Source organism: Naegleria lovaniensis (assembly GCF_003324165.1).
Source record: "Naegleria lovaniensis strain ATCC 30569 chromosome Unknown tig043, whole genome shotgun sequence".
NCBI lineage: Eukaryota > Heterolobosea > Eutetramitea > Acrasida > Naegleriidae > Naegleria > Naegleria lovaniensis.
This window is the reverse complement of record NW_025407865.1, coordinates 92,634-118,521: the sequence shown is the minus strand read 5'-3', so window position 1 is coordinate 118,521 and position 25,888 is coordinate 92,634. Positions and strand designations below refer to the sequence as shown.

Here is a 25,888-nt window from a genome sequence, read left to right as displayed (position 1 = left end):
TTACTGAACTCGATCTCCATTACTTACCACAAAGAAGTGGTTAAATATCTAATTCTTCCAGAAATCCAATAATTTTGCTGCACTGAGGAGAACAGTTGAACGACATTCTATTGCGCCACATATTTTCTCATTGTCCATTTGAGATGAGTTCATTCAAACAAATTCTCCATCTTGACGAAATGAGCAGACACATGTTCCACCCACGTCTGTATTTTTAATATATTTCAATTATTCCATTCTGCAAAGTTATGCCGAGGGGTGTGTTCTAATACTTTTATTATTAATAGTCAGAAATACATTTCAAATAGCGTTTGAGAGCTCCTTCTACTTGCTGTTGTTATTGAATTGAAAGATTTGTTTGGGATTAATTTCTTGTTCAAAATTGATGTTATTTCTCTTCAATAGATCTTTCAATATTCTATTCTCTCTCATCAACCTTTCTATAATTGATGGTTGATATTCTTTCAAAATGCTCAAATCAAAAGAGGAAAAATCTGGTGGATTATTCTCTCCTTCTTTTTCAAGTGATTGTTTCACAGCTTGCAAAATTGGAATATATTTCACACAATCTCTTCGAGTTTCAATATCTTTCTGAATCATGGTCATCAAACATCTTCCAAGAATATCATTCACATTCCATGAGGGATCGATGTGTCTATTTAATTCCTTGTACAGAGCATGATGTAGTTTGGATTCTCCATATGGAGTTGCAATAGCCGCATGAAAATATGTTCCATAATCTGAAAAGAAAGTGACATGATCTGGATTCTTGTTTCCCAACAAATCTTCTTCTGTGGCTTTTAAATAACCTGGATCAAGTTGTAAAGAGCAATTTGTCAACATTCTCAAGAGTACACAACCTAATGAAAAGACGTCACAATATTTGGAAATTGTCCAATTGTCTGAAATTCGATCAATGTTGTTGGTACTATGAATTTCTGGTGCCATGTATTGAAGAGTTCCAACATTGATGGTCACTGAGTCTCGATATTGAATGTTTCGAGAATTATCGAGATCAATTAACTTTGCCTTTCCATCTTGAACATTTTGAGCATCTTGAATGAGAACAATATTTCCTGTTTTCAAATCTCGATGTGAAATATTCATTCCATGCAAAACATTCACAGCTTCAAGAATATCAATAAAACATTTCACAATCCAAATCAAATCTTGTTTTTGAAGAAATGCACAATGAGTTTCTCGATTATAATTCAACATCTTCTTCGCATGGATGGATTGAATTCGTTCTTCCAATGTTCCTTTTCCCATTTCCATGATGATGTATGGATAGTGTAAGCCATTCCATTCAATTGTACCACATTCAATACAATCAATCACATGTCCTTTCACACGAGGATCTTTCAACACTTTGAATTGTTCTTCTGCTCTTTGACGATCCAAAGTTGGTTCAAAAGAGAATTTACAAGCAACCATTCCATGACTCGTGTTCAAACATCTCAACACAACACCTTGTGCTCCCATTCCCAACAGTGAAATGAAATGAATTGTTTTGAATTGTGTTTGAGATTTGGCAATTTGGCAACATTTTCGAATTTTGTCCAAATCTGCACCTGTACCAACTATGGAAAGATTTTGAGATGTTAATTCTTGAATGGATGTGAGACGAGGAAAACCTTTCACTTTCTTCCAATCATTCAAAAATTTCACAATAACATTAATACATGATTTTGGTAATATCTCAATTGGAAATTGTTGTACAATGTTGTTCACAATTGTTTTGAGTTGTTTGTAATGGGTGGACTTTAGAATTTGAAACCAATGATTCACAAATAATTGAATGCTGTCACTGAGCAAATAATAATCAATCGAGTTGAAACTTGTTCCATGATGAACAAATGCATTTAGATCGATTTGATGAGTGTCAATAAATTTGTGGAATAATTTCATCAATGCAAATTCAATCACCGTTTCTTTAGGATAATTGGATGAAAGTGTAAAGAATGTGCTAGAGGGTTTGATGTCCAAATATAAATAAAATTCAAATGCATTCTGTTCTGATATATAGTTATTGGAATAGTGCTCAATCATTTCGTCAATAGTGGAGGTGAATGAGAATGACTTTGGGCCTTCTTGAATTATGTAAGTAATTATTTCTGGATGTTTTTGAAGAGATGGGTGGAACAAGAGACAGGTTTTGATATTGCTAGAAATTCCTTCTTTGGATTTTTCAATTGTCACTACTTCCAATACAAATCCTCGATCATTTATCAATTCTTGAGAAGCATATCTAAATGCAAATCCATTTTGTTTCACTGCTTCCAATACAAATCCTCGATCATTTCTCAATTCTTGAGAAGCATATTCAAGTGCAAATCCATTTTGTTTCACTGCTTCCAATACAATCTCTCGATCATTTCTCAATTCTTGAGAAGCATATTCAAGTGCAAATCCATTTTGTTTCACTGCTTCCAATACAATCTCTCGATCATTTCTCAATTCTTGAGAAGCATATTCAAGTGCAAATCCATCGTGTTTCACTTGTTGGAGTACAAAATTTCTATCATTCTTTCATTCCAAATATCACCAACCATCATCGAGCCAATCATCAATATTTTCAACAACTCTGATGATAAAACTTACCCATCTCGGATCATTTTGAGACATTTTTTTAAAGTTTAATTTTTGTCAATCACGCAAGCCAAATCGAATTGTCTAATTACAGACAAGCTGGTTTTCGTTCATGTTCTGGGCTCCGAGATGGAGAGCGCGAGAAAGGAAGCCAAAAGAAAGGAGGAAGAGATGAGAAGAACGCTCTCGCTTAGAACAATTGTGTTTCATTTGGTTCATTACTCCAGAGGAACACTTAAAACTCCACACGTTAAAAGTAGTTGAACTTGTTTTGGATCTTGACATTCGACTTGACATCCTATCGAAACACAAGTTCCCAATACTTGTTGAACACATCCTTTCAATTCCTTCGATCGAGATCGAGGTTTCATCTTTCGAGCTATATCAAACACTTGTTCCATTGACAGATTTCCTTGTTTGTAAAGACTTGATTTTGAGAACCTTTCACTTCGAACATGTCGAGAAGCTGAACAACCTAACGCTGCCATGGACTGATTCAACGCACGAATGATGTAACTGGCACACGAAGGCATAATTTCCACACGAAATGATCGATCCTGAACAACAACTTTGCATTTCACACGAACATGTTTCCATTCTTGAGTTTGTTTTATAATTTCTTCCGCAACCATTCGAGGAGAGAGACCAAGAGGACCAACTTTTGGAGCAAGATTCACTGTGTACGAGGTGAAATGTTCTTGACCTCCAACACAATGTAAGTAAATGATTTTCTTATTTGAATTCATGTCTGTGATCATTCTTGTTGAGGAGGAATGTTTTTTTTTCGTTGTTGAAATTACTCTTGGACGCAGTTTGAAATTGACTTTGTGCTTCAACGTCGTTTGTTGACTTTGTAAGCAGTGAAAATATAGAAATCTGTAATGGTGTTTATCGATTGTTGGAATATTAAGACGGCATTCTGTCCTTCAACTCAAGCTAACTTTTCTGACCAGGAATGTCAAACTATTTATAGTCCTTTTTTTTTAAAATTCAAACAAAAAAAATGCAATCATCACAAAAGAAGTGGACCAAAGAGGAAGTACTTGAAACATTCGGCGAGGATATTGCTTGTGCTGGAACAGACGAGATTGAGCACCGATCCCGATTAATCGAGAATGAGATTCATGTATTTAAGAATGAAAAGAAGCGTATTCAATATGATGAAACGACAATGAAGGAAAAGATAAAGGAAAATACGGAAAAGATCAAACTTAACAAACAATTGCCCTATCTTGTGGCTACTGTTGTAGAGGTAAGTATAGGACCATTCATTGGTGGAGAAACTAATCCGATTGTATTAATAATGATGGTGGTAATATTTGGTTGACTCATTGTATAAATATCATTTCATTCCGATCAAATGATGATTCATAACATTTTTAGATTTTGGAAACTGATGAAAATGAAGAAATTATACAAGACGGATCAAGCATTGCTCTTGATGAAGATAAAAAAGGAAAATCTGCAGTGATAAAAACAAGTACAAGACAAACGATTTATCTTCCTGTCATTGGATTGGTCGACTCTGAAGAATTAAAGCCTGGAGAATTAGTTGGAGTTAACAAGGATAGTTTCCTTGTGTTGGAAAAGCTTCCATCTGAGTACGATTCTCGTGTCAAGGCTATGGAAGTTGATGAAAGACCAAAGGAAGATTACGATCAAATTGGAGGCTGTGATGCTCAAATCAAGGAAATGTATGAAGCAATTGTTTTACCAATGACAGAGGCAGATCGTTTCAAGAAAATTGGTATTCAACCACCAAAAGGTGTTTTATTGTATGGTCCTCCTGGTACCGGAAAGGTAAGTGTGAATTTGGCTTGAGTACAATTTCACCAATTTATTTTCTTCAATTTTTTCATATGCTCATGTCACAACATACTACTCGTTTGGCTTACCTGGAATAATTTGTGGAAATTATAGACCTTGCTGGCTCGTGCATGTGCTGCTCAAACTAAAGCTACATTCTTAAAGTTGGCTGGTCCACAATTGGTTCAAATGTTTATTGGAGATGGTGCCAAGCTTGTTCGTGATGCTTTCGCATTGGCAAGAGAAAAAGCTCCTGCTATCATTTTTATTGACGAATTGGACGCTATTGGTACTAAGAGATTCGGTTCTGACAAGTCAGGTGACAGAGAAGTTCAAAGAACTATGCTTGAATTATTGAACCAAATGGATGGTTTCTCTCAAGATACACGAGTTAAGGTCATTGCTGCAACCAATCGTATCGATATTTTGGATCCTGCTTTGTTGAGATCTGGTCGTTTGGACCGTAAGGTTGAATTTCCACTTCCTGACGAAAAGGGACGTATACAAATTTTAAAAATTCACTCCAAGAGAATGAATGTGAATTTTGATGATGTCAACTATGAAGAGTTGGCTCGTTGTTGTGAAGATTTTAACGGAGCTCAATTGAAGGCAGTTTGTGTCGAAGCAGGTATGATTGCATTGAGGAGAGATGCCACCCAAATCATGCACGAAGATTTCATGGAAGGTATTGCCGCAGTTCAAGCCAAGAAGAAGGTGGCTCTCGACTATTATGCTTAAAACTCCTCACTAAATGTAATTTATGTACATTTTTAAAATAATTATAATTCACAACCGCAATCTCGCCTTGTTATTGCGTTTGTTGATGTTATGTTGATCCGCTGAAGTGTATCCCATCCCTTAATTCACTGATGTCAATGAGAAAATTGAGAAAATTGAGAAAAATCTGAGAAAAAATTGTGGAGAGACATAATTCGTTTTCATCACATCATGCAAACACAAGATGATACCATCATCAACGAATCACAACCCTTGATGAGGACCATTGAAACGGCTTGTACTTCGTCTACCCAGCCTATCAATAGGCAATCGAGTGGAATTGACTTGTCCGAAAACACCTCACTGTTACTTTATGATACGAATCATAACAATCACCATTCTGTAAATATTGAATCATCCCAAATGCACAATGAACATGATTCGGAATCAATTGGAAAAAATCATTGTACAAAGAATAATGACAAAAATCAAAACTCAAAACCTTCATCAACTACACCAATAACAATGAATTCGTCAAAAAAACTCTCGTTGGGTTTAGTTCTTACTTTTGCGGTTTATTCGTTTTTTCACATGACCAATCCTCAACAACCATTTTTAGTTGACTTTTTAACATCCAAAGGAATTTCACTCAAAACAATTTTATTTGATATTTTTCCAATTTGGTCCTATTCCATGCCCGTAGTTCAATTGTGTATTGGAATTATTTCAGAAGTGAAATTTATAGGTCACAAATGGGTCATTGTCGCTGGAATTTTGTCGAGTGTGCTTTTCATGTTGAGCGAATTTTTTAGTACGAAACACACAGTGTGGATGTTACAGTTGACTGAAATTGCTGTGGCTGTTCTGTATGGAACGGATCAGACCTATTATGCATTGGTGTATCATTCAAGTTCTCCAAATTCGTATCAATTCTTGGTAAGTTTAGTTATTGTGACAATCATTATTTTAGAGCTCGTAATTTAGACAAGCTTATCTAGAACATGTATTTTAATGGGACAAGTATTTGGTGCCATAGTTGGTCAAATCGTATACATGTGCGGAGTTTCTATTCAAGTTCTGTATTACATAGGTTTTGCTTGTGTGGTGCCATGTTTGTATCTTGCAATTTTTCATTTTCCTTCTCCAAAGAAATATGTGAGGTCAATTCATAGTTTTGAAACTACTGATCTAGTTAAGAATAATACCGCAAAAGAAGATGTGAAATTAATATCTTCTGAATCGAATTATGTGGAGAGTATCAATACTGAGCTGCAAAATGAACATTCTCAACAACCGTTACTTGTTCATACTCAGCATGACACACCACATTTTCAACAAGATTCAAGCAGTTCCAAAAGTGATTCAAATTTTCTTCACAAATTAAGTCTCTTTCTGAAAAGTAGCAAAGCGTGGAAATTCGTTGTGGAAGTGAAACAATGTTACACGGGAAATTTTTCAGTATCTTTCTGGAGTATCTACAGCATTTTTGGAATTGCTGTTCACATGCTAGCTCTCACCTATTATCAAACGTTTTTCAAAACCCTTAATAATCAAATTTCTTTGAACGGCATTCTTATAGCAGTTGCCTACGCATGTGCTGCAATGGTCAGCATGATTCCTACTCGATTTGGAGAATGGGTTGCTTCATGGAAAGGAAAATTGATGGCAGCAATAGTTTGCCTAGCATGTGGGTCATGTCTCATTGCAATGGGTATTAACAGAAAATGTCCAATTTTTGTAGCCTATCTCTTATTTGTGATATATCATTGCTTGTTTGAATTTTTGTATGTGGTTTCTTTTTCACAAATTGCGGAAGGATTGAAAATCACTCGATTTGCGGCAATTTTTTCATTCAATTCTGCATTAGCAAATGTGTTTCAATTATTGATTCAAGTGCTAGTGGGAAAGCAGGTTCTTGCATTGAACCCCATTGCCCAATATATGGCGTTTGGAATAATCTTGAGCTCACTATCAGTCCTGTTGTTTTTGTGTATACTTTGTCACTTGGTGTATACAAGGAAGAAATAATACATTAAAAAGCTCCTTGTTCCATGTTGTCCAATATCCACTTCTTGCAGAAGCAGTTTAGTACGTATGGCAAGGAACAGGGAACAGTTCAATGTCTGACAGTGCCTGACTGAAGGTGGGTGCCACTTGACCATGTCACTTTCAAAAGATAATACAACTACCTCCCACAATAACTCTAGCTTTGTAAGAAATTTGATTTTTTTTAAGGTAAAGTTGCAGTTCAATGAACATGGAACTTTAGGTCTTGCTCAAAATACAGAGATTCAAGTTGTTGTTTGAGTGCTGAAAGCGCACCAAAGATGATTCAAACTCAATACGTCCATTTGAAACGAGCTATAAAAGCACGAGCTGTTTGGACCATCTTGTATCAAAAACAACAAGAAAAAACAAGAGTTTCACTGTTCAATAGCAACTCTCTACAAGCAACAACAGCAAACAACAACAACAATGGATCAAGTACAATCTCTCGTCGTCGATAACGGATCTGGTATGTGTAAGGCCGGTTTCGCTGGTGAAGACGCACCTCGTTGTGTATTCCCTTCTTTGATTGGTAGACCAAAGCAACGTTCCATCATGGTTGGTATGGGTAACAAGGATGCCTATGTTGGTGATGAAGCAATGTCGAAGAAAGGTATTCTTGCATTGAAATATCCTATCGAGCATGGTATTGTCACTAATTGGGATGATATGGAAAAGATTTGGCATCACACCTTCTACAATGAATTGAGAGCTGCTCCTGAGGAACATCCAGTCTTACTCACTGAAGCTCCATTGAATCCAAAGGCCAACAGAGAGAAGATGACTCAAATCATGTTTGATACTTTCTCTGTTCCAGCCATGTACGTTGCTATTCAAGCAGTATTGTCCTTGTATGCCTCTGGTCGTACCACTGGTATTGTCTTGGACTCTGGCGATGGTGTTTCTCACACTGAGGATTTTTAATCTCAGACCCACACACCCAGCAAAAATGAACATGGGATTGGGTGAGTTGGGTGTGAGGACGGCGTTTAATCTCAAACACAACACAAATCCAAATCAATCTTCAAAAAAAAATATTTCTACAACAAATATGATGATCATCAGCGTTTTATTATTGAAATTTGAACAAAGTGTTTGGCATGGTTTTAACCAACGGATTGCTTTTCAAAATAGCGTTCGAACATAGAACAGCTACCATTGCAACATATGGAAGCAAAGATTTTCTTTGTCTCCATCTTGTTGCCGTTGCTGATAATCGTTTTACATATCCGAAGGTCATTTCTACAATCATTCTCTCAGATTTGTGTTGCACAAAGAGATCAGGCTTACTTCTGATGATGGTTGATGTTGGAAGTACCAATTCAACTCCATGTTTGAATGTTTTTGCTTGATATCCACCATCAGCAAGGACCATCACACCCTGTAAGTATTTTTGGATATTACTGAAGAATAATACATCTTTGTCGTTCTTGCTTCCAGGAAAACCAACCGTAAAATGTAAAAATCTGCCTTGAAGATCAACTAACGCTTGTCCGATGAAAGAATGGATACATTTGTCACCACGATAATAGATAGCCTGATCTACACTTGGCTTGGAGATTCTGAAATGCGTTGCATCAAGCGCGCCTATTACTAGTCTATCAATATTAGAGCTTCCTTGTAATACAGTCAAATGTCCTGGCATAACAACCTCGTTCATATAGGCCGATAATAATATGGGAATAATATGTTTGATTTCCATGCAAACATATCCTTTGGAAACTCCAAACATTTCTGACAGCAGAGCAAATTTGGAATATGATCCCATCCAAACACAGATTAGCAGCAATCTGTTTTTTGGAGTAAGTTTTGAGTATCTGTATTCACGTTTAGTATTGATATTTCTTCTCAAGTCATAATATCTTCTTGGCTTTAACAGTTCTAATTTGATCCTAGAATACATTTCTTCAAACTCAGCACGAGTTAAATGAGTGAAATCCATCAACTTATCGTCATCCCATTTTCCATAATTGTCAACTCCTTCCACCTTACTTTTTGGTTTTCGGTATTGACTTCGTCCTTGTCCACAAAATGGAGTTTTAGTTCTAAATTTTTTGGAAGTATAATATGGCTCTTCTGGTGGCAAAGGCATTACTGGAGGGATTAATGAGCAAGCAAGTAATTGAAGTCTTTTCAAATACTTTTCATCCCATGAGCATGCTTTATACATCAACAGTTCTTGTTGTAGGTTATTTAATTTTGATATGAAACTATTGACATTGATATGACTATTTACACCTGGATAATCAATCAACTCAGGATGAGTAATGATGACAGTTGCTGCCATCATTAAATAAGTGATGACGACATGTAATGTATTAGGTAGCATTTTTTTTCAGTTTGCATTGTAATATTACAATATTACATATTTTCTCAAACTATTGTAAATTTACAACAATTAACCGTTACAACCGTTACAACCGTTACAACTGTTGTACATAATTCACCAACCCTATTTAACGTAGTTGACTAGTATTGTTTTGAAGAATCATCCATTAAAAAAACAATGGCCAATACTCAACCCAAGAAGAAGCAAAAACCAACCAACACTCAACCTAACTCAAGTCAAGCATCAAATAGCAATCAATCACAGGACCAATCCAGCACGGGAAAACGATGGACAGACTCTGAAGTCCTTGCTGCATTACAACTTTACAAACAAGACAAGGATTGGGAAAAGGTTGCGAGAAATATTAAGGAATTATTTGACAACAAAGAATGGAATTGGCATGTGCGTGGTGATAAAAGCTGTGCTGAAAAGTATCGCAGATTGAAGGAGGAATTGAAAAAGGAAATTATTGAATATAGATCAAAACTCTCAGAGAAATTTAATAATCACACTCTGAAAATTAATCAAGATGTCGAATTATGTATTGACGAGGTAGTTATTGGTAAAGGTATCATCTTGAGTGCAAATCCATCTAATAACGAAGATTTATTCCATTGCCACGGTAAAACATATCCATACAACCAATTTGCTAAAATTACAATCAAGTCCCACGATGCAAGTAAGAAAAATTTACTCTTACCATCATCAGTCGTGACATCTGAATTTAAGACAGTTGGTGATTTGCAACAAGGTTCCATCATTGCTTTTCCTTTAACAAATTTATTGATTTTGAGAACTTTTGATTTATTTGAACCAAGTAATCCCATTTTGAAAGAAGTGTGGGATATTGAACGTGATAATCAACAATTTTTATTGACCACCGGAGAACTTAATTCTAATCCAGAAGACAATGTAATTGATCTTGTTGAACGTGATATTCAAGACACCGATCGTAGAAGAAATGCTATCCAAGAAAGAACAGATATTCAGCGCATGCATACCATTCAACATATGACATTCTATAGAAACAGTGAGAAGTGGGCCGAAGTATTGGATAAATTAACGGAGACATTCGAACTGGCCAACACTCTTATGAAGTCACATCAGGGCAAAGATAAGGTTGTTGTGTTGTCTTATAATGGAAAAAGAAAGAAGGTAGTTGTTTCTGACATCAAAGTATTGATTTACTTGTCTGGTGATTTTCTTTCATTCCTTCAGGAAAGAGTAACTTTAGGGGTGTGTACTTTTACTGATTTATTGAACAGAATAGTTCTTACAACCTCCGAAGGATTTATTGTCAATGACACGTATTCATTTGAAGCTCTTTCTTCAACAGAAACCACTGAACTCTCCATCAGTGTCATTGATAGAATGCACGATGATGAATAATAAATTTATTGATATTTCTTTATTCAAAAATTTTTTGAGTGTGAAATGGGTGGGTGGGTGTGAGGTACGGCGTTTAATCTCAACTCACCCAACCTGTGTGGGTGTGAGATTAAAAATCCCCACTGTTCCAATCTATGAAGGTTATGCATTGCCACATGCCATTTTGAGATTGGATTTGGCTGGTAGAGACTTGACTGATTATTTGCAAAAGATTCTCATGGAACGTGGCTATTCCTTCCATACTAGCGCTGAGAGAGAAATTGTTAGAGACATTAAGGAAAAGTTGTGTTATGTGGCATTGGACTTTGAAGGTGAAATGAAGAAGGCCTCTGATTCTTCCAGTATTGACAAGTCCTATGAATTGCCAGATGGTAATATCATTACTGTTGGTAACGAAAGATTCAGATGTCCAGAGGTTTTGTTCCAACCAAACTTCATTGGTATGGAATCTGCTGGTGTTCATGAAACCACTTTCAACTCAATTGGTAAATGTGATATTGACATCAGAAAAGATTTGTATGCCAATGTAGTCTTGTCTGGTGGTACTACCATGTTTGAAGGTATTGCTGACAGAATGACCAAGGAATTGACTGCTATGGCTCCTGCCTCCATGAGAATTAAGGTTGTTGCTCCTCCAGAACGTAAATATTCAGTTTGGATTGGTGGATCAATTTTGGCTTCTTTGTCTACCTTCCAATCCATGTGGATCACTAAGGAAGAATATGAAGATGCCGGTCCAGGAATTGTTCATAGAAAGTGCTTCTAAGGCAACAATGATGTGGACTGAGTCTTACTGATATTTTAAAATCCACAACCAACAAATCTCACTATTATATTTTTCTATATATTTGTAAATAAACCCAAATCAATCCTATGAATTAAAAAACAAGTATCTTTTACGAAACCCTTCTCTTCAAGAGTACTCCGATTGATTCAGAGCAAGAACCGAATCCTTTGTTGATTTCTTCTCCATTCCGATCATCAACATCATGTCTTGAAAAAGCACGACCGAACCAGCAACGTCATTTTGTTCATTTTTTATGGGTTCGCTTTTGAAAAAAACAACCTTCCACCTCAGTGCTAACGGCTCTCTTTCACCCTTCCAGTTCCAAGGTGTTCTGCAGACAAGAAAAGGCAACCTCTTGCAGCCTCATACAACAAACAATCAGCACAATAACCACTGGATCCTATTGCATCTTCGGGTTGGTTTCATTTTTCAATTATTACCAGATCAGAGTGAGTATATACAATATTACATTGAAATACAATCAATTGAAATCAGTATTGAGCATTGTAGTGGTACAATTTCTATTTGCATCTCGTAATTCTGATAGCAATTAATTGATATTCATTGATAGAACCACCATCACAACTTTTGGATAATATTTGGATATCAAACACATCATTATCTGATCCGCAACATCAACCATTACACGCAATGGCTGCACAAAACGCTAACGGATCCATGAGCAATGATGACTCCTTTGATGTTGTCATCACTGACAAGTCAACCAGCACTGCACTGAGCCCAAACTTGGAAAATGCTTCATCTTTGGACTCTGCTCTAATGGCTCCTACAACAGCAAATGCTACCGTAAGAACAAGACGCAGTGCTGGCACTACTAAAAAGTCAAGTGTTTTTCAATTAGTGAAAACTAAAAATTCATCATCCAACAACCCTTCAACGACGTCAACATCAGGAGTGCTGACATCATCGAGTAGTATTATGAACGGAACAAAACATAGTGATGACAGTAATAGTTTTCATAATGTGAATTTACAAGGTGAAACGGAAACGAACAGCGTGGACATGATGACCGATTTGGAAAAACAACCAATCGTGTTACCAAAAATCGACCTCAATCGAAACATGGACCTTTTTCCAAACCCCAAATCATCTTCAGAAAGTGTAAATAATTTTTCTAGAAACTCAAGCATGGTCGAAGAGTCTCCCATTCGAGAAGACTCAGAAAAAAAGCAAATGAGGAAAAGAATAATATTTCAACTGAGACGAATTATTCATCAAATTAGGTTGTGGTGGTCCATTAAAGCTGTCAGATATGCTTGCATGGCAGTCACCACAATGATTGCCTTATTTTTCATCATGACATTGCTTGGAATTTCTTTTGGAGGAAACAAATCATCAACAATTCTAACACCAAACATTGACAAGACTGCACCAGCAACACCAACTGAAGAAAAATCTGTCACATGGATGGAAACTTTGGCTAGCTTCTTCTCCTCACAAAGTGCAGAGCCACCACAACCAGAAGAACAAATTTTAACACTGTCGCCGGACCAATACAAGACAAGTATTGAGCAATACTTGTCAAAATCTAAACCAATAATTATGAAAAAGTTTAGCAGCAAGTGGATTGCATCTTCGACTTGGAGCAAGGAATTTATTACAAATCAAGAATTTGAAAAGAGACTGAAGAGATTGAAGAAAGATCTTGCCAAATGGACAAAGAAGAAAAAGATTTCTCTCTCTATTGCACCATTGGATGCTCTTTCTAGATCATTCTACAGGCTTCCTTTCATTGCTTCAATGAAAGAATATGAATTTGAGTACGACTTTCCCCAGAATTTAGATCAATTTGCAAATTTCAAAAAAGTATTTTCAGAGATTTGGTTTACGAAAAGAACAAAGAAAGGAAGTCCTTTCAATTTTGGAAGAAATGAAAATATCAACAAGTTCATGATATGTATCATTGACTCTGATTCTCAAATCAAAGTGTCCTTAACATCTCCTCAGAAAGAATTGACGGACACTGAGGTCAAGAAGACAGATGTAAGTTTTTTCTTTTTAATATTATCGCTGACTTTCTTAACCTCAATCTCAGTGCATTTTCATTCCTTCTGGATGGAGCTTCCAATTTAATGACGTCACAAATGGTAAATTTGTGACATGGATTTTTGAATAATGTGAAATAAAAACATTTCCACATGATCTATTTTGAAACGATTGTTAATTTAAATTACATTTCTAAATATTAATAATTGAATAAAGGTAAAAAAAATGTTAAAAAGAGAGTTTTCGCTTCATCACGTCAACAACGCTAACGATGAAAAATCATCACACAATAATGAAGAAACGAACAATAAGAAGAGAAAAAAGCACAATGAGAATGATGACACCATAAATTCGTCCTCTGATCATGACCGTAACGTTTCCGAAAAAGTTCAAAGCTCTTCTTGCGCAACTTCATCATCATTCATACTTTTATCTCACATTGCTGATGATTTAATACTTCATCTTGTGTGTGAGTTTTTAGAAAATGATCATCGGACACAATTTTCATTACTCTCCTCATGTTCCAGATTTAGAAATATCATCTTGCACCAATCGAGCTTTCCGATGCATGCCATACGAGCCTTACTTCAACTGCGTGATTTTATGCAAGCTCCCGAATTCAATCATCAACAACAACAAGAACAAGCACCACCGATCTGTCATCCCAATGATTTTGCTTTGGGATTCTTGTATCGGTTAGAAGGAGCACTCAGACATCATACCTATGGATTTTATTTACAAGAACCAAGTCATCGCATAGAAGAGTTGCTCCAAGAAAAATCGAGTCATTCCACTATGGAACCGTCCTATAAGGATGGCCTGAAGAAGTGGTTAAAGAATAGTCAAGATCCCTCGATCGAGAAACTATCATCATGGAACGAAGCCTTATGGGAAATTGAAGGCTTTCATTGTGTTCAAGGACACAATGTTTCGTATACTTGTTGCGATGTACTTTTGGTTCAAGAAACATCATCATCATCAGTACAACCACCTCCAATTCGTATGACTCAATATTACTTTTATTTCGTGAATGAAGATGGCTATAATTTGATCCGATACCATCTGTCTTGTGAAAACAAGGTATTAATATCCATTAAGGGAACCTTTAAAGATTCATATTGTGCCGCGTTCATTCCCGATTTTGAAGAATTGAAGAATCAAACAGTCATTGGCTCGAAATTAACTTGTATGCAATTTTTGAATCTTTTACTGATGGTTGGAGGAATGACTGACATTCCAGACAAGATTTGTGAACTTTTCCAAAAGAAGCTGATTGCACATGAAAACCTGTTAAAACTGCTAGAGAAGGAACAGCAAGAACAGTTGGAAGCTGAAAAACAAGCTGCAACAAAAGAAATGAATGAATCTGTACAAGATCTTTTTGAAAACAACCATGAAGAAGAAGAAGAAGAAGAAGGCGAAGAAGAAGAAGAGGAAGATGAGGATGACGAGGAAGAAGAAGATGATTCCGAAAAAGTTAAGGAAAAATGGTTGTGGGCCATTCGTGGAAAACCTGGAAAGCAACGTGCAGATGAATTATTGAAACTCGTAAATCCTCATATATTTCTCGATCATCATCATCACCGTAACAACAACCAAAGTGTGGCTAGTGCTTTGAACCAAAAAACGAGCACGTTTACTCAATGCAAACTTGACATTCTGAGAATGCTCGTACGAAAAGTTCGATTCCTTTGCTCTCAACAAGCCGACACTGATACTGTATCCAAGCTTGCCTATTCTCGAACGGAGTCACTTATTGCAGAACGAATACTGAGCTGTGGTCCTTATTATGAAGATAGTATTTTTGATCGACATCCCCGCGCTCAATATGCCCTTGTTAGGCTTGAGTGTACTTTTAAGGGAGCATTGATCACTGAGAAAGAAAGTAAGAAGTCCATCGTCGATGTCACGCCAACGTTGTCATCACCACCTATACGAGTCGTCTATTCTTTAGAATGTTTTTTTGGAACTGATGGAAGTGTGGAATTTGCGGATCTTCAACTGAAGGCCATTCGTGGTCGTACCACTTTATCACTCTATAGCCAAGACTCAGAGAGTACGAACAGTAGTGACTATGGCTACTCTGTCAATTATAAACTCCAAGAATTTGCTAAATGGATTGGATGGGGCGACAAGGAAAACATGAAACACATACTGAAGCCGCAAGCCATTTTGAGAACCATGTTAAAATATGTCATGAAACATGGGAGAGCTTTTCGCCTCAATCACAAAATGAAACAAGGAGTGCAAGGATTCAAAACGACACCTTGGAAGAAATATTTAAATTTGATGAGTTATTTGGACTCAATAGAGAGTACGGGTGATATCTTTTGGTAGACGAGGAAACAACATAAATTCCTCTGTGTATATTCATCCTTCACAAACCTCTAATGCCACGAAGTATTTTCCATTGGATCAAATTTCTGAAAAGTAACAATCTGCTACCATATTTCTCTAATCACCGTGATCAATTTTTTACAGTTCCATGATCATCTCGATGGACATTTCCAGTTGTGTTTCAACTACACGACAGAAAAATTTATTAAAACACAATGTCACACACACAAACTGTTTCTTCCGCACCTTCTATTGTTTCCTTCTCTTCTTCCGAAGCCTTTTGCAGAAACATTGGTCTCTTAACTTTGGAAGAACAAAATCGAGTAAAACAAGCATGTGTGGCCATTGCCGGGTGTGGAGGCGCAGGAGGAGGATACGCTACAGCATTGGCACGTGCTGGATTTGGTTCATTCGTATTGGCAGATCATGACCTCTTTGAAGTGGTCAATTTTAATCGACAATATGGAGCTACTATACATAGTGTTGGGAAAAATAAGGCGGAGGTCATGCAAGAAATTGTCTTGTCCATTAATCCCGAAGCAAGTGTGAAAACATTTAAAGCAGCTATTGATGAAAGTAATATTGAGCAGTTTTTGGAAGGTGTGACTGTCGTGATGGATGCTTTGGATTTTTTTGCACCTCAATCCCGAAGATTGTTATATAAATATGCTCATAAGAAGGGAATTCCAGTATTCACAGCTGCACCAGGTAAGTTTTCAACCTCAGCAGACAATGAAATGGTTCATTTGATGATGAATATTCCAATAATGAACTGACTAGCTGGTTGGTCGTGCGCATGGCAGATCTTTCTTCCCACTGGTCCAACATTGGAAGAATTTTGTGGATTCACGGATGACATGAGTGAGGAAGAAGTGCTGATTAGACACATCGTCGCAACTGCTCCTGCTGGATTGCATTTAAAGTATATGAAGCCTTCCAAGAAAATAGATTTTAGCGTGCATGCTGTTCCTTCCTTAGGCCCTGTGCTAACTATGGCTCATGGTATTTTAGCTTGTGAAGCGTTAAATTATGTGACACAAAAGAGACCAGTGAAAGGCATTCCTTACTATGCACAATTTGATGTCATGACACACAAATTTAAAACAGGATATTTAAGGTGGGGCAATAAGAGTCCAATCCAAAAAATTAAAATTTGGTTTGTGAAAAGGTTAGTGGAAAAGGGAAAGAAGATGAGAGAAGAGGAAGAAAAGAAGCAACAACATAATTAGAGTTCTTACAACCCCTTCATTCGAACCTGTTAAATAATATCAGAACAAATGATATTCTAAATAAAATTTACATTAATATAAAACTCACCTTTTACCCAGTTTATCGATGGTTGATCTGTGATGGTAAATCGGTGTCATCAACGTCTTCAAATTCCATTTGTCTGATGCCGTTGACTTGTTTGTTGGTATTTATATCTACAGTTGAATTTTCAACAGACTTTGGTCGAAAATGCTTTTCTCGTTCTTGCCTTAGTTGCGAGATATACGTGTCCATTTGACCAACTCCTTTCACTGTCACGTTCCTTCGCAAAACAAATCTCTTTTTTAAATCATCTCTTAATAAATTATATGTAGCTTGAGTTATTTGGACTTCACTTTCAATGCCTGATGATTCCATCCTAGAGGCCATGTTAACTGTATCACCAAAAACTACAATCAAGCGGAAAAAGTTAGGTCATTACACTGAATGTAACAATGTAAACTTACCATCATAGACGGGTTTCTTACTTCCTACAATGCCAGCAACTAACTCTCCTGAATTAATACCAACTCTCACTGAAATAGTGTTGTCATCTTCTTGATATTGAGAAGGAAACCTATCTCTTAGATCAGCGGCATGTTTCTTGTTGAACTCAATTAGAAGTGTTTGCATTTCAAGAGCTGCTTCTACAATGTTACTTGCATGATGAGGATTTGAATCTAACCCGCTGGCACACATGTAATTGTCACCCATTGTTTTGATTTTCTCCAAGCCAAATCTCAGCAAAAGGTTTTCATCAAACGATGTTATAATTTCATCCAACATTTTCACTAGCTCCTCACTAGACATACGTCTAGAAATTTCCGTGAACCCAACAATGTCGCAAAACAAAACAGAAATACATGAATGATATTTGTGGATGGTCCTTTGGCCTGCCTCAAGTTGGTTCACGACTGACACTGGATAGAGCGTTAATTGAAACTCTCTGGCTGTCATCACAGCTGTAAGATCTCTCAGAAAAGCAATAAAGGATCGTTTTAAATTAATTTCGTGCCGAATCTCAGCAATCTTAATTTCTAAGGGAAACTCGTGTCCATTACCGACTCTCTTTCCAACCACTTGATGTACTCTATTAATTAGTTTTCCTTCTTTTTTTCCCGTACAATAGTTCTGCACCATTTTAGTGTGAAACTTGCCAATTGACTCTGGCATTAGAATATTTACATTTCTTTCCATCACCTCTAATTTAGTTACCATCCATGTCGTTTCTGCTGCTTTGTTAAATAGTTTAACGGTACATTCTTCATCAATGGCGATTATAGGAAACGATGAATTTCCAGTTACGGTTTCATACATTTCAGCCAATGTACTATGCTTAAATTCAAATGTTAAATCTTTAACAAAGCAAATATAGCAAGGTTTTTGTGTTGACGGAAGTGTAGTTAATGCAATCGTGAGCATTATAGGAATTTTGTCGCCTTCAGTCGTGTATCCAAAGGTTATTCTTTTCATTTTGGTCTCGTTGCTGTTTTTAAATTTCAACATGTGCTTGTCATGCTGATTTCTGTATTCTGGTGGCATAAAATTTGTTACATGTCCTACTTCACTTCTATTCTTAATAGGATTTAATACTTCTTTCACTTTAAATATTTGTTTGAATGCAGAGTTCATTGCTAAAATATTTCCTTTTAAATCAGTGATAGCGGAAGCCATTGGACTGCATTGTAACATTTGAATTACAAAATCAGTACCATCTCCAATATGGCCCAGTTGCTTGTTTTCCTCACGAGATAACGATGGTGCAAAATGTTTCAATTCTAAATTGGTTTCTTTCAATAAATTGCTTTCAGGAATAATGGAAGAACAGTAAAAGCCATTCAGCAGTGTGCTCGTTGTCAAACTTTCTGAAAGAGACTTCAGTGAATTATGTGATTGGTTTAAAACTCCCATTGATTTTGAGTGCATCAGTCGAGGGCTTGCACTGGTGGTCAGGGTGGCATGATGTCTTGAGCCTCCTCTGGCTCATGCTGATTTCGGTAAATGACAGCTCTTCCGTTCGTGTCGTCCTCATCCTCCGCATCGGTCATTTGCATATCGTCCTTTGATGTTGAAGCGTGTATCAAAACACGAGGTGAAGACTTAGCATGATCATTCCTCAATAAAGCCGAAGGAAAAGTTTTCATTCGTGGTTGGGGTGGAGACTTTAAGGTCCGACTCTCCATCGTGTTATGAACTATATCTTCTACGGATGATGAAGAACTCGAAGATTGTTCAGTAAATTCTAGCACAGGTGAAACTATCGTCGTTTGCGGAGCAATTGAATTTCGTTTGGATGCATTAGGATCTGTTGATTTAGATTTCTTTAGCTTGTGTGTTGAACCAATCGATAGATTGAATTGCGAGGCTCTTCTACTTTGAGGTTGAGAAACTACTCCTCCGGAAAGTGGTGTTGAGGGTTGAACCCCAACCGATACAGACGATCCCATTTACTAGGAACCTATCGGTTCAATGCTGATGATGATCAGATATTGTGAGAGGCACAATAGAACTCGTAACGGATGGAGTAACGGCTGCAGATGATGGATTAAGGAACACTTGTTATTATAGAGAGAATGAGTTCAGGGATTGAGTTTTTTTTCTTTCAAAAAAGTTCCAATTTGGAATTTGTTGGCGCTTACCACAAGAAATTGAATATTTTGGAATGAATCCTCATTGGTTTAATGTGATGACGATGATGAATGAGATATAATGATACATACAAGAGGAGATTTTCATGATGGTGGTGATATTGTTGTTGCAAAGAGCTTCAGAGAGGAGTGTGGTGTTAGTTATATGGGAAATTTCCTTCTGCCTTATAACTGAGCATCATGAGTGATTGTTGATTGGGAACTTTGCCAGGCATGTTTCGAATGAGCTCTTGAATTTGATAGACCTTCACGAATTTGTAACCAATTGGATTTTGGAAGTGTTTGATTTCCTTGATTACCTCAGAGAGTGATTCTCTCTTAATCCAATTAATTAATTCACTTCCATTTCGATTGGTATTCTTCACAAAATCGTGATGATTCTTCTCAATATATTCCAAATCTTGAAGATGTACTCCTAAATAGGGAATGGCAGGGACTGAGCTTTGTTTCAATACTTCCTTATATCGTTTGTAGTTATTTTCTTCACTCATGAGCTGTTTGAGAACCGTCTCAGCCTCTTTCGATTTGTTTCCCAATTCATTTCTTGTTTCTTTCAATCTCTTCACAGCACCAGTTTCAAAACCATTCAATATTGCTTTGAGCGTGTTAAAATTGTTGAGCTTTCTCAAATGTTCACAAATAATAATCAACTTTTTGTAAGAGTGCTTTCTCTCATAGGTTGATTTACCTCTACAAATTAAACTTGCAACCCATAGTGAAATATTTTCAAAGAAATTCATCATGGCAATCACATTGGTGGCACGATGTTTCAATTTAGGTTTAGTCCATGCTTGATTCAACAACTCTTCAGATTTGATGGCAAAATACATGTCAAATTCATAGAGACATAATTGTCTTGCCATTTCTTCGCCGTCAATATCTTCTACAGCAAGATCTGGAGAGAAAATTTTACCCAACGGAATGATGGGATCTGGAATTTTATCACTTGGTCGGAATTGCATTTCTTCTGGCTTGTTACTCTTATTTCGCATTTGTGAAATAATTTCGTTAATCTTCTTTCTGCTCTTATTGATTTTGGCTTGCTGTTGAGCTTGTTCATCCAAAAATGATTGAATTCTTTGTAACATGTTATTCGTAAAATGATGGAAGTGATTTTCGAGCCAAATAATTAAGACTCGAATGACACCTGATTGAACTCCGTTTTTAACATCAGGTGTGAAATGACTTGGAACTCTGAATCGTTGGAACAATTTTGCAAGAACAGTCTCTGGAGATGTAATGGCCATGTATGTGTTAAGGAATATATCAATAAATTGTTGATCTTGTGTTGGCATGGTTAATCTTTCAATGACCTTGTTGAGTGATCCTGCTTGGAAGTGTTCGGATTTGTTTACAGGATCAAAATCAACAATTTCATTTTGTCTTTCAGGTTCTTTCCAGATATTGACATCTTCGTCTCGCTTTCTAGATGAACCAAATTCATCATTGTTGATACCAAATTCAAGACTCAATAGTTCATCCAATTCCTTCAAAATTTTACCCTTATTCTTTTGAATATAAGCTGGTGAAAATTTGTCACAAATAACTGTATCCATTAATTTTTCTGACTTCTTAACGGCTTCCTTGGCAAGTGCGTGAAGTAAGCTTTGATCCACATCAATACCTTCGTATTTGATTTGTGCTTCTTCTTCAAGTTTTGCTCTAGTTTTCTTCAACCCTTCAAATGTTAAATGTTGCATAATGATATTCATGACATGTTCTTCTTTGAGATTCTTTCGTACTTCTTTTCTACCAGCGTTAAACAATTCACCAAAACTAATCGTTCTCCAAAGAGGATAAAGACGTTCTGACAATTCTTGCATCACTGGGAATCTACTGAGAACACGAGTTCTCCATTTAGATCGGTCATCATCAATCTGTGGAGAAACGAGAGTTGCTTGGAGAAGAGGTCTAGATTTCTCTACTTGCCAATGATCTTCATAGACATAATTCAAACTATTTGCATACAAATTCACAGAGTTATAAGGAGGGAAAGGAATATCACACAATCGATCTTGATGATTTTGTAATGTGAAAGGTAATTGAGATTGTGCCGTGGAGGTCGTATGCCCATTAAGACTTCCATTGGTCACTGTACTTGTTGAGGTACTCAAAGATTGTGACAATCCAATTCTCACAGGAATTCCTTTTCCAGCAATTTCTTCAGGGAACGGATCCTTGACACTTTGAACATGTCTTACCGCACCATGAGGCAATGTAGAGGCTGATCCTTTCGCACTATGTTTTCTTTGCTTTCCCTGTGGTTGTTGAATCAAACTTTGTTTTCTTCTACCTTGAGAAGGTCTTCGATTCAAATTGACTTGTTGTGAACTCGATACATTACTGCTTGTATGAGAGTGATGATGTGATGAATTCAAATCTTCCAATGCATTCCTATATCTCAAAGCTTGTTTAAATAAATTACAATTAGGAGGTAAAGGTAATTGACCAACAAATGGTTCGACCTGAGATTCTGTAACATTCTCAGCTGCTCTCTCTTCAAATTGTTTAGATTCCTCTTCGTAGGAATAATCATTGGGCAGCATTCGTACATGAGTCTCAATGGTATACACGAGACGATGCGGTGGTACATACATGTATCTGAATTGTCCATCATCATGAATATTATGATGGATTTGTTGAGATAATTTTCTGTGGTTGGGTCCTCCTCCACTATTGGATCTCATGATGGATTGAGAACGTTTACTCACTGTTCCTACCGTAGGGCTTTGTGTTGTTGAAGATCCCTGTGTTGGGAGGATGGGAGAAGACGAGTGATGATCATGAGAAGAGCCTTCTTCATTGTCGACAATAGTTCTCCGATTGGTTCGTGTAGGTTTTACGGGCACGGGAGGAGAATTTGCTGAGGCTGTTGTTGTTACTACTGTTGTTGTTGTTGTTGTTGTACTTGTTCCTTGTAAATGACTGCTCTCACTACTGCTGCTATCCACGCTGTCGGATGGTGTGGATGGAGTTAATTTCGGTTTATTGGGAGGAATGGGAGGAGGAGTGTTGTTGTTGTTATTATTATTATTTGAGGAATGGGAGGAAGAGGTTGTAGTGTTGATTTGGGTGCTTGTGCTTTCATCCAGGTATTCTTCTTCTTCCTCATTGCCCAAAATGTCATGGTCGTGATATTGTTGTTGATGAAGATGATGGGAATCCTCGTGTTCGTCTGGCGATTCGTGAGATCTAATTCTTCATCGTCCAAATCTTCGTCTAAATCTTCATCGTCAGAGGAAGTGGAGTAGAGGGATTCTTCAGTATTGTCTGTCATTAGTGTTGCTGAGCGATGATTGGAAAATTTCGTGTGTGAGAGAGATGATGAGATAGTGAAAGAATTAATTTTTTGAATGGGTTAAAAAATTGACAGGTGAAGGTCCAACAATTTTGAGTCGCATGCGAACGAAATCATTGTGTGAGAGATTGAATGGTTTTGATCGATAACCAAGTGCTTGACCGTTTGCACATTTAATCGATCAAATCCAAAGCTTTGAAAAACTCGATTCGATTTTGGCGCTCTCTGGAAACGTTGAAAAAAAGTTAAAAAAAATAAATGCTCTCTGCTGTAACTCCACCCATTCATTCTTCAAAGAAGAAAAATCCATCTTCTTCTGTGAGGAAGCAACCACATCTTACCCAAACAGAAACAAGGCTCCTTTTGGATCCTATGGCAACAAACAACTTTCAACATTTTCCTCTCCTTTACAACATCATTCAGCTCTACACTCCTCCATTATTGCTCATCCCGAAGATAGTATGATCCTTTCGGATGATGTTGTTCCATCAATTAATAATAATAACACTGAAGCAACCACTACTAATTCTCACAACATCCAATCTGACTACGCCATTTCAGACGAAGACAAATCTCTCACTATTGAAGAATTTCTTTTAAAGAAAGTCAAACTTAACGTACGTATGATCCTTTTTCAAAGATCTAGAGTAATAACACTATTGATTCAACCTTTTGTTAAATATTTTTCATATCTTTCATACGAACAGAACGAAGAGCTCATGCGTAGAATGAATCAAATGATTGAGAAAATCCAATCTGTTGGAGCTAAAAACATTCGAGATATTGAGCAAACATTCCAAGCGTTGAAGCTCAACAAATAGTCTTGGATCTATTCCATCTTTTGATCTCCATGAATGATCAGTCCAATTGGCAACATTCTGTACCAAATGTACATAACACACATATCATTACTTGTGTTGAGAATATCGTCACTCGTCGTGAACTTGTGTTGCTTTTCAATAATAAATACACTTCTCGAGATATGTCTGAAAATCAGTGAGGGCTGATCACCAACACCTTTCAAAAAAATGTCATCATCCCCAACTTTAAAATCGACCAATTCGTCATCGTCGTCGTCATTCTCAGGATCTCTAAAACTTCGTAAAGGAGACACTCTAGTTGTACAGTTGGTACAAGGTGTTGACCTTGTTGTCGCTGATGTCAATGGAAAGAGCGATCCGTAAGTATTGAATTTTTTGAAAAATCGGAATTTGAGTGGTGTCATTTCCCGAATTCTTATGGACACCGATCGTTGTATGATTTAATTTTGAACTAGTTATGTCATCATTGATTTGAAACAACAAGCAAAAGAATTTAAATTTAAAACGTACCGTCATCTTGTAGAGAAAGCAAACGAAAAATGTCTTCCAGGAGGATTAGTGAATGGATTGTATCGAACGACAACTCAACTGAAAACCGTACGTAGATGAGAAATGATGTCCATGTTCAATATTGAACTCTGATGAAATTTCTGTCTCTTTGATTGTAAAAAAACTTTTTTCAAATTATGTTGTATTCATTTACATAGTTGAATCCAACTTGGAATGATGAATTTCAATTTGAGTTATTAACTGATAGAGAAGATTTAACATTGTATTTTAATGTCTATGATTGGGATCGATTGACAGCAGATGATCGTAGGTTTTTTTAATTCTTGTTAGAAATTTATGGAATTGAAACTTTTTTCAAACATGGAACTAGCACTCGGCGATTGTAAACTTTATCTATCCAAAGAAGATTTATATTTTGCAGCCAATAACCCAAGAGACCATTGGATCAATTTGCAAAATGTTAAATCTGGTAAAATTCAAGTTCAAATTACAGTATTGGAAGATCCCAATGGTCCTAAATCTCTTCATTTACTTTCCTACAATTCTTTTAAAACACAAGGAGGAAATAGCTCTAGGTCCTTAACGAAAGAAAATGTTTCTGATTCTGGATGGAAGGATTTATTTGAAGTGATCAATAAGGATGGTCATGGAAGTGATCACATTCACATTCATGTACCCAATGATTGGGAAGTTGCAAAATGTGAAGTTGGAACCGATGAGTTTGATTATCAAGAGCTTCAAATGCAACTGAAACTTCCATCAGATCCCAATTTAAAATCCTCAATAATTCCACCTGTTGTACATCTAGTAGCTAAGAGTTGTGTTCCTAAAAATCCAAACCAATCAATGACAAGCAATCATCCTCTAGGAGAGGAAGAATTCATTTCAAAGAATGTGACACATTTAATAGAGGAAAAAAAACAAAAATCTCCTTTTGAGATCATCAACAATGGAATGGTCATGTCCATTCATGACAAGAAGCAAATCAAATGTTGGAGATATCAATATGAAAGACCCAGAAAAACAGCCGCCAATGCAAAAAAGAAAGAAACAGTTGATGAAATGATTTTCAACCAAATTGAAAATGGACAATCTAAAACACTTCATGTCGTGTATTGTTTCACCTACAAGAAACACTTGTTTTGTGTGAGGATGGAATCCAACACAGATCATTCCAACAGTAGAAATGACAGCTTGATTGATGATGTCAAAAGGATGATTCGAAGAATTGAAATTGATGACGATGATGACAATGAAAATGTTGAGGTTTTGAAAGAATAAAGCAAATGGATTCGTTGACACTGTTTTCAATATCCTTTCTTTAAGATTGACAACAAAAAAAAGGAAATAAAGTGA

General features: G+C 36.6%; 16 protein-coding genes across 16 annotated transcripts; 10 read left to right on the top strand and 6 right to left on the bottom strand.

Moving 5' to 3' along the window:
• Positions 1-324: 324 nt before the first annotated feature.
• C9374_010472 (uncharacterized protein) lies at positions 325-2,625 on the bottom strand (the record flags this gene model as incomplete). Its single annotated transcript, XM_044686020.1, has 2 exons — positions 325-2,518; positions 2,602-2,615. The coding sequence occupies 2 exons, from the start codon at positions 2,613-2,615 to the stop codon at positions 325-327; spliced, it is 2,208 nt and encodes a 735-aa protein (XP_044543902.1).
• Positions 2,626-2,807: 182 nt separating this feature from the next.
• C9374_010471 (uncharacterized protein) lies at positions 2,808-3,347 on the bottom strand (the record flags this gene model as incomplete). Its single annotated transcript, XM_044686019.1, has 1 exon — positions 2,808-3,347. The coding sequence occupies one exon, from the start codon at positions 3,345-3,347 to the stop codon at positions 2,808-2,810; it is 540 nt and encodes a 179-aa protein (XP_044543901.1).
• A 245-nt stretch (positions 3,348-3,592) lies between these two features.
• On the top strand, positions 3,593-5,133 carry C9374_010470 (uncharacterized protein; the record flags this gene model as incomplete). Its single annotated transcript, XM_044686018.1, has 3 exons — positions 3,593-3,841; positions 3,973-4,389; positions 4,510-5,133. The coding sequence occupies 3 exons, from the start codon at positions 3,593-3,595 to the stop codon at positions 5,131-5,133; spliced, it is 1,290 nt and encodes a 429-aa protein (XP_044543900.1).
• A 210-nt stretch (positions 5,134-5,343) lies between these two features.
• Positions 5,344-7,140, top strand: C9374_010469 (uncharacterized protein; the record flags this gene model as incomplete). Its single annotated transcript, XM_044686016.1, has 2 exons — positions 5,344-6,048; positions 6,097-7,140. The coding sequence occupies 2 exons, from the start codon at positions 5,344-5,346 to the stop codon at positions 7,138-7,140; spliced, it is 1,749 nt and encodes a 582-aa protein (XP_044543899.1).
• A 447-nt stretch (positions 7,141-7,587) lies between these two features.
• C9374_010468 (uncharacterized protein) lies at positions 7,588-8,082 on the top strand (the record flags this gene model as incomplete). Its single annotated transcript, XM_044686015.1, has 1 exon — positions 7,588-8,082. The coding sequence occupies one exon, from the start codon at positions 7,588-7,590 to the stop codon at positions 8,080-8,082; it is 495 nt and encodes a 164-aa protein (XP_044543898.1).
• Positions 8,083-8,230: 148 nt separating this feature from the next.
• C9374_010467 (uncharacterized protein) lies at positions 8,231-9,487 on the bottom strand (the record flags this gene model as incomplete). Its single annotated transcript, XM_044686014.1, has 1 exon — positions 8,231-9,487. The coding sequence occupies one exon, from the start codon at positions 9,485-9,487 to the stop codon at positions 8,231-8,233; it is 1,257 nt and encodes a 418-aa protein (XP_044543897.1).
• Positions 9,488-9,664: 177 nt separating this feature from the next.
• On the top strand, positions 9,665-10,876 carry C9374_010466 (uncharacterized protein; the record flags this gene model as incomplete). The annotated part of the gene is made up of 1 exon (XM_044686013.1): positions 9,665-10,876. One exon carries the CDS (start codon positions 9,665-9,667, stop codon positions 10,874-10,876), a length of 1,212 nt encoding a protein of 403 aa, XP_044543896.1.
• Positions 10,877-11,093: 217 nt separating this feature from the next.
• C9374_010465 (uncharacterized protein) lies at positions 11,094-11,642 on the top strand (the record flags this gene model as incomplete). Its single annotated transcript, XM_044686012.1, has 1 exon — positions 11,094-11,642. One exon carries the CDS (start codon positions 11,094-11,096, stop codon positions 11,640-11,642), a length of 549 nt encoding a protein of 182 aa, XP_044543895.1.
• Positions 11,643-12,314: 672 nt separating this feature from the next.
• On the top strand, positions 12,315-13,800 carry C9374_010464 (uncharacterized protein; the record flags this gene model as incomplete). Its single annotated transcript, XM_044686011.1, has 2 exons — positions 12,315-13,667; positions 13,720-13,800. 2 exons carry the CDS (start codon positions 12,315-12,317, stop codon positions 13,798-13,800), a joined length of 1,434 nt encoding a protein of 477 aa, XP_044543894.1.
• A 95-nt stretch (positions 13,801-13,895) lies between these two features.
• On the top strand, positions 13,896-16,007 carry C9374_010463 (uncharacterized protein; the record flags this gene model as incomplete). Its single annotated transcript, XM_044686010.1, has 1 exon — positions 13,896-16,007. The coding sequence occupies one exon, from the start codon at positions 13,896-13,898 to the stop codon at positions 16,005-16,007; it is 2,112 nt and encodes a 703-aa protein (XP_044543893.1).
• A 215-nt stretch (positions 16,008-16,222) lies between these two features.
• On the top strand, positions 16,223-17,236 carry C9374_010462 (uncharacterized protein; the record flags this gene model as incomplete). Its single annotated transcript, XM_044686009.1, has 2 exons — positions 16,223-16,715; positions 16,788-17,236. The coding sequence occupies 2 exons, from the start codon at positions 16,223-16,225 to the stop codon at positions 17,234-17,236; spliced, it is 942 nt and encodes a 313-aa protein (XP_044543892.1).
• A 100-nt stretch (positions 17,237-17,336) lies between these two features.
• On the bottom strand, positions 17,337-19,166 carry C9374_010461 (uncharacterized protein; the record flags this gene model as incomplete). The annotated part of the gene is made up of 2 exons (XM_044686008.1): positions 17,337-17,665; positions 17,723-19,166. The coding sequence occupies 2 exons, from the start codon at positions 19,164-19,166 to the stop codon at positions 17,337-17,339; spliced, it is 1,773 nt and encodes a 590-aa protein (XP_044543891.1).
• A 38-nt stretch (positions 19,167-19,204) lies between these two features.
• C9374_010460 (uncharacterized protein) lies at positions 19,205-19,702 on the bottom strand (the record flags this gene model as incomplete). Its single annotated transcript, XM_044686007.1, has 1 exon — positions 19,205-19,702. One exon carries the CDS (start codon positions 19,700-19,702, stop codon positions 19,205-19,207), a length of 498 nt encoding a protein of 165 aa, XP_044543890.1.
• A 338-nt stretch (positions 19,703-20,040) lies between these two features.
• Positions 20,041-23,597, bottom strand: C9374_010459 (uncharacterized protein; the record flags this gene model as incomplete). The annotated part of the gene is made up of 2 exons (XM_044686005.1): positions 20,041-23,078; positions 23,543-23,597. The coding sequence occupies 2 exons, from the start codon at positions 23,595-23,597 to the stop codon at positions 20,041-20,043; spliced, it is 3,093 nt and encodes a 1,030-aa protein (XP_044543889.1).
• A 65-nt stretch (positions 23,598-23,662) lies between these two features.
• On the top strand, positions 23,663-24,022 carry C9374_010458 (uncharacterized protein; the record flags this gene model as incomplete). Its single annotated transcript, XM_044686004.1, has 2 exons — positions 23,663-23,818; positions 23,909-24,022. 2 exons carry the CDS (start codon positions 23,663-23,665, stop codon positions 24,020-24,022), a joined length of 270 nt encoding a protein of 89 aa, XP_044543888.1.
• Positions 24,023-24,229: 207 nt separating this feature from the next.
• On the top strand, positions 24,230-25,813 carry C9374_010457 (uncharacterized protein; the record flags this gene model as incomplete). Its single annotated transcript, XM_044686003.1, has 4 exons — positions 24,230-24,381; positions 24,478-24,619; positions 24,730-24,838; positions 24,903-25,813. The coding sequence occupies 4 exons, from the start codon at positions 24,230-24,232 to the stop codon at positions 25,811-25,813; spliced, it is 1,314 nt and encodes a 437-aa protein (XP_044543887.1).
• Between the last annotated feature and the right edge of the window lie 75 nt (positions 25,814-25,888).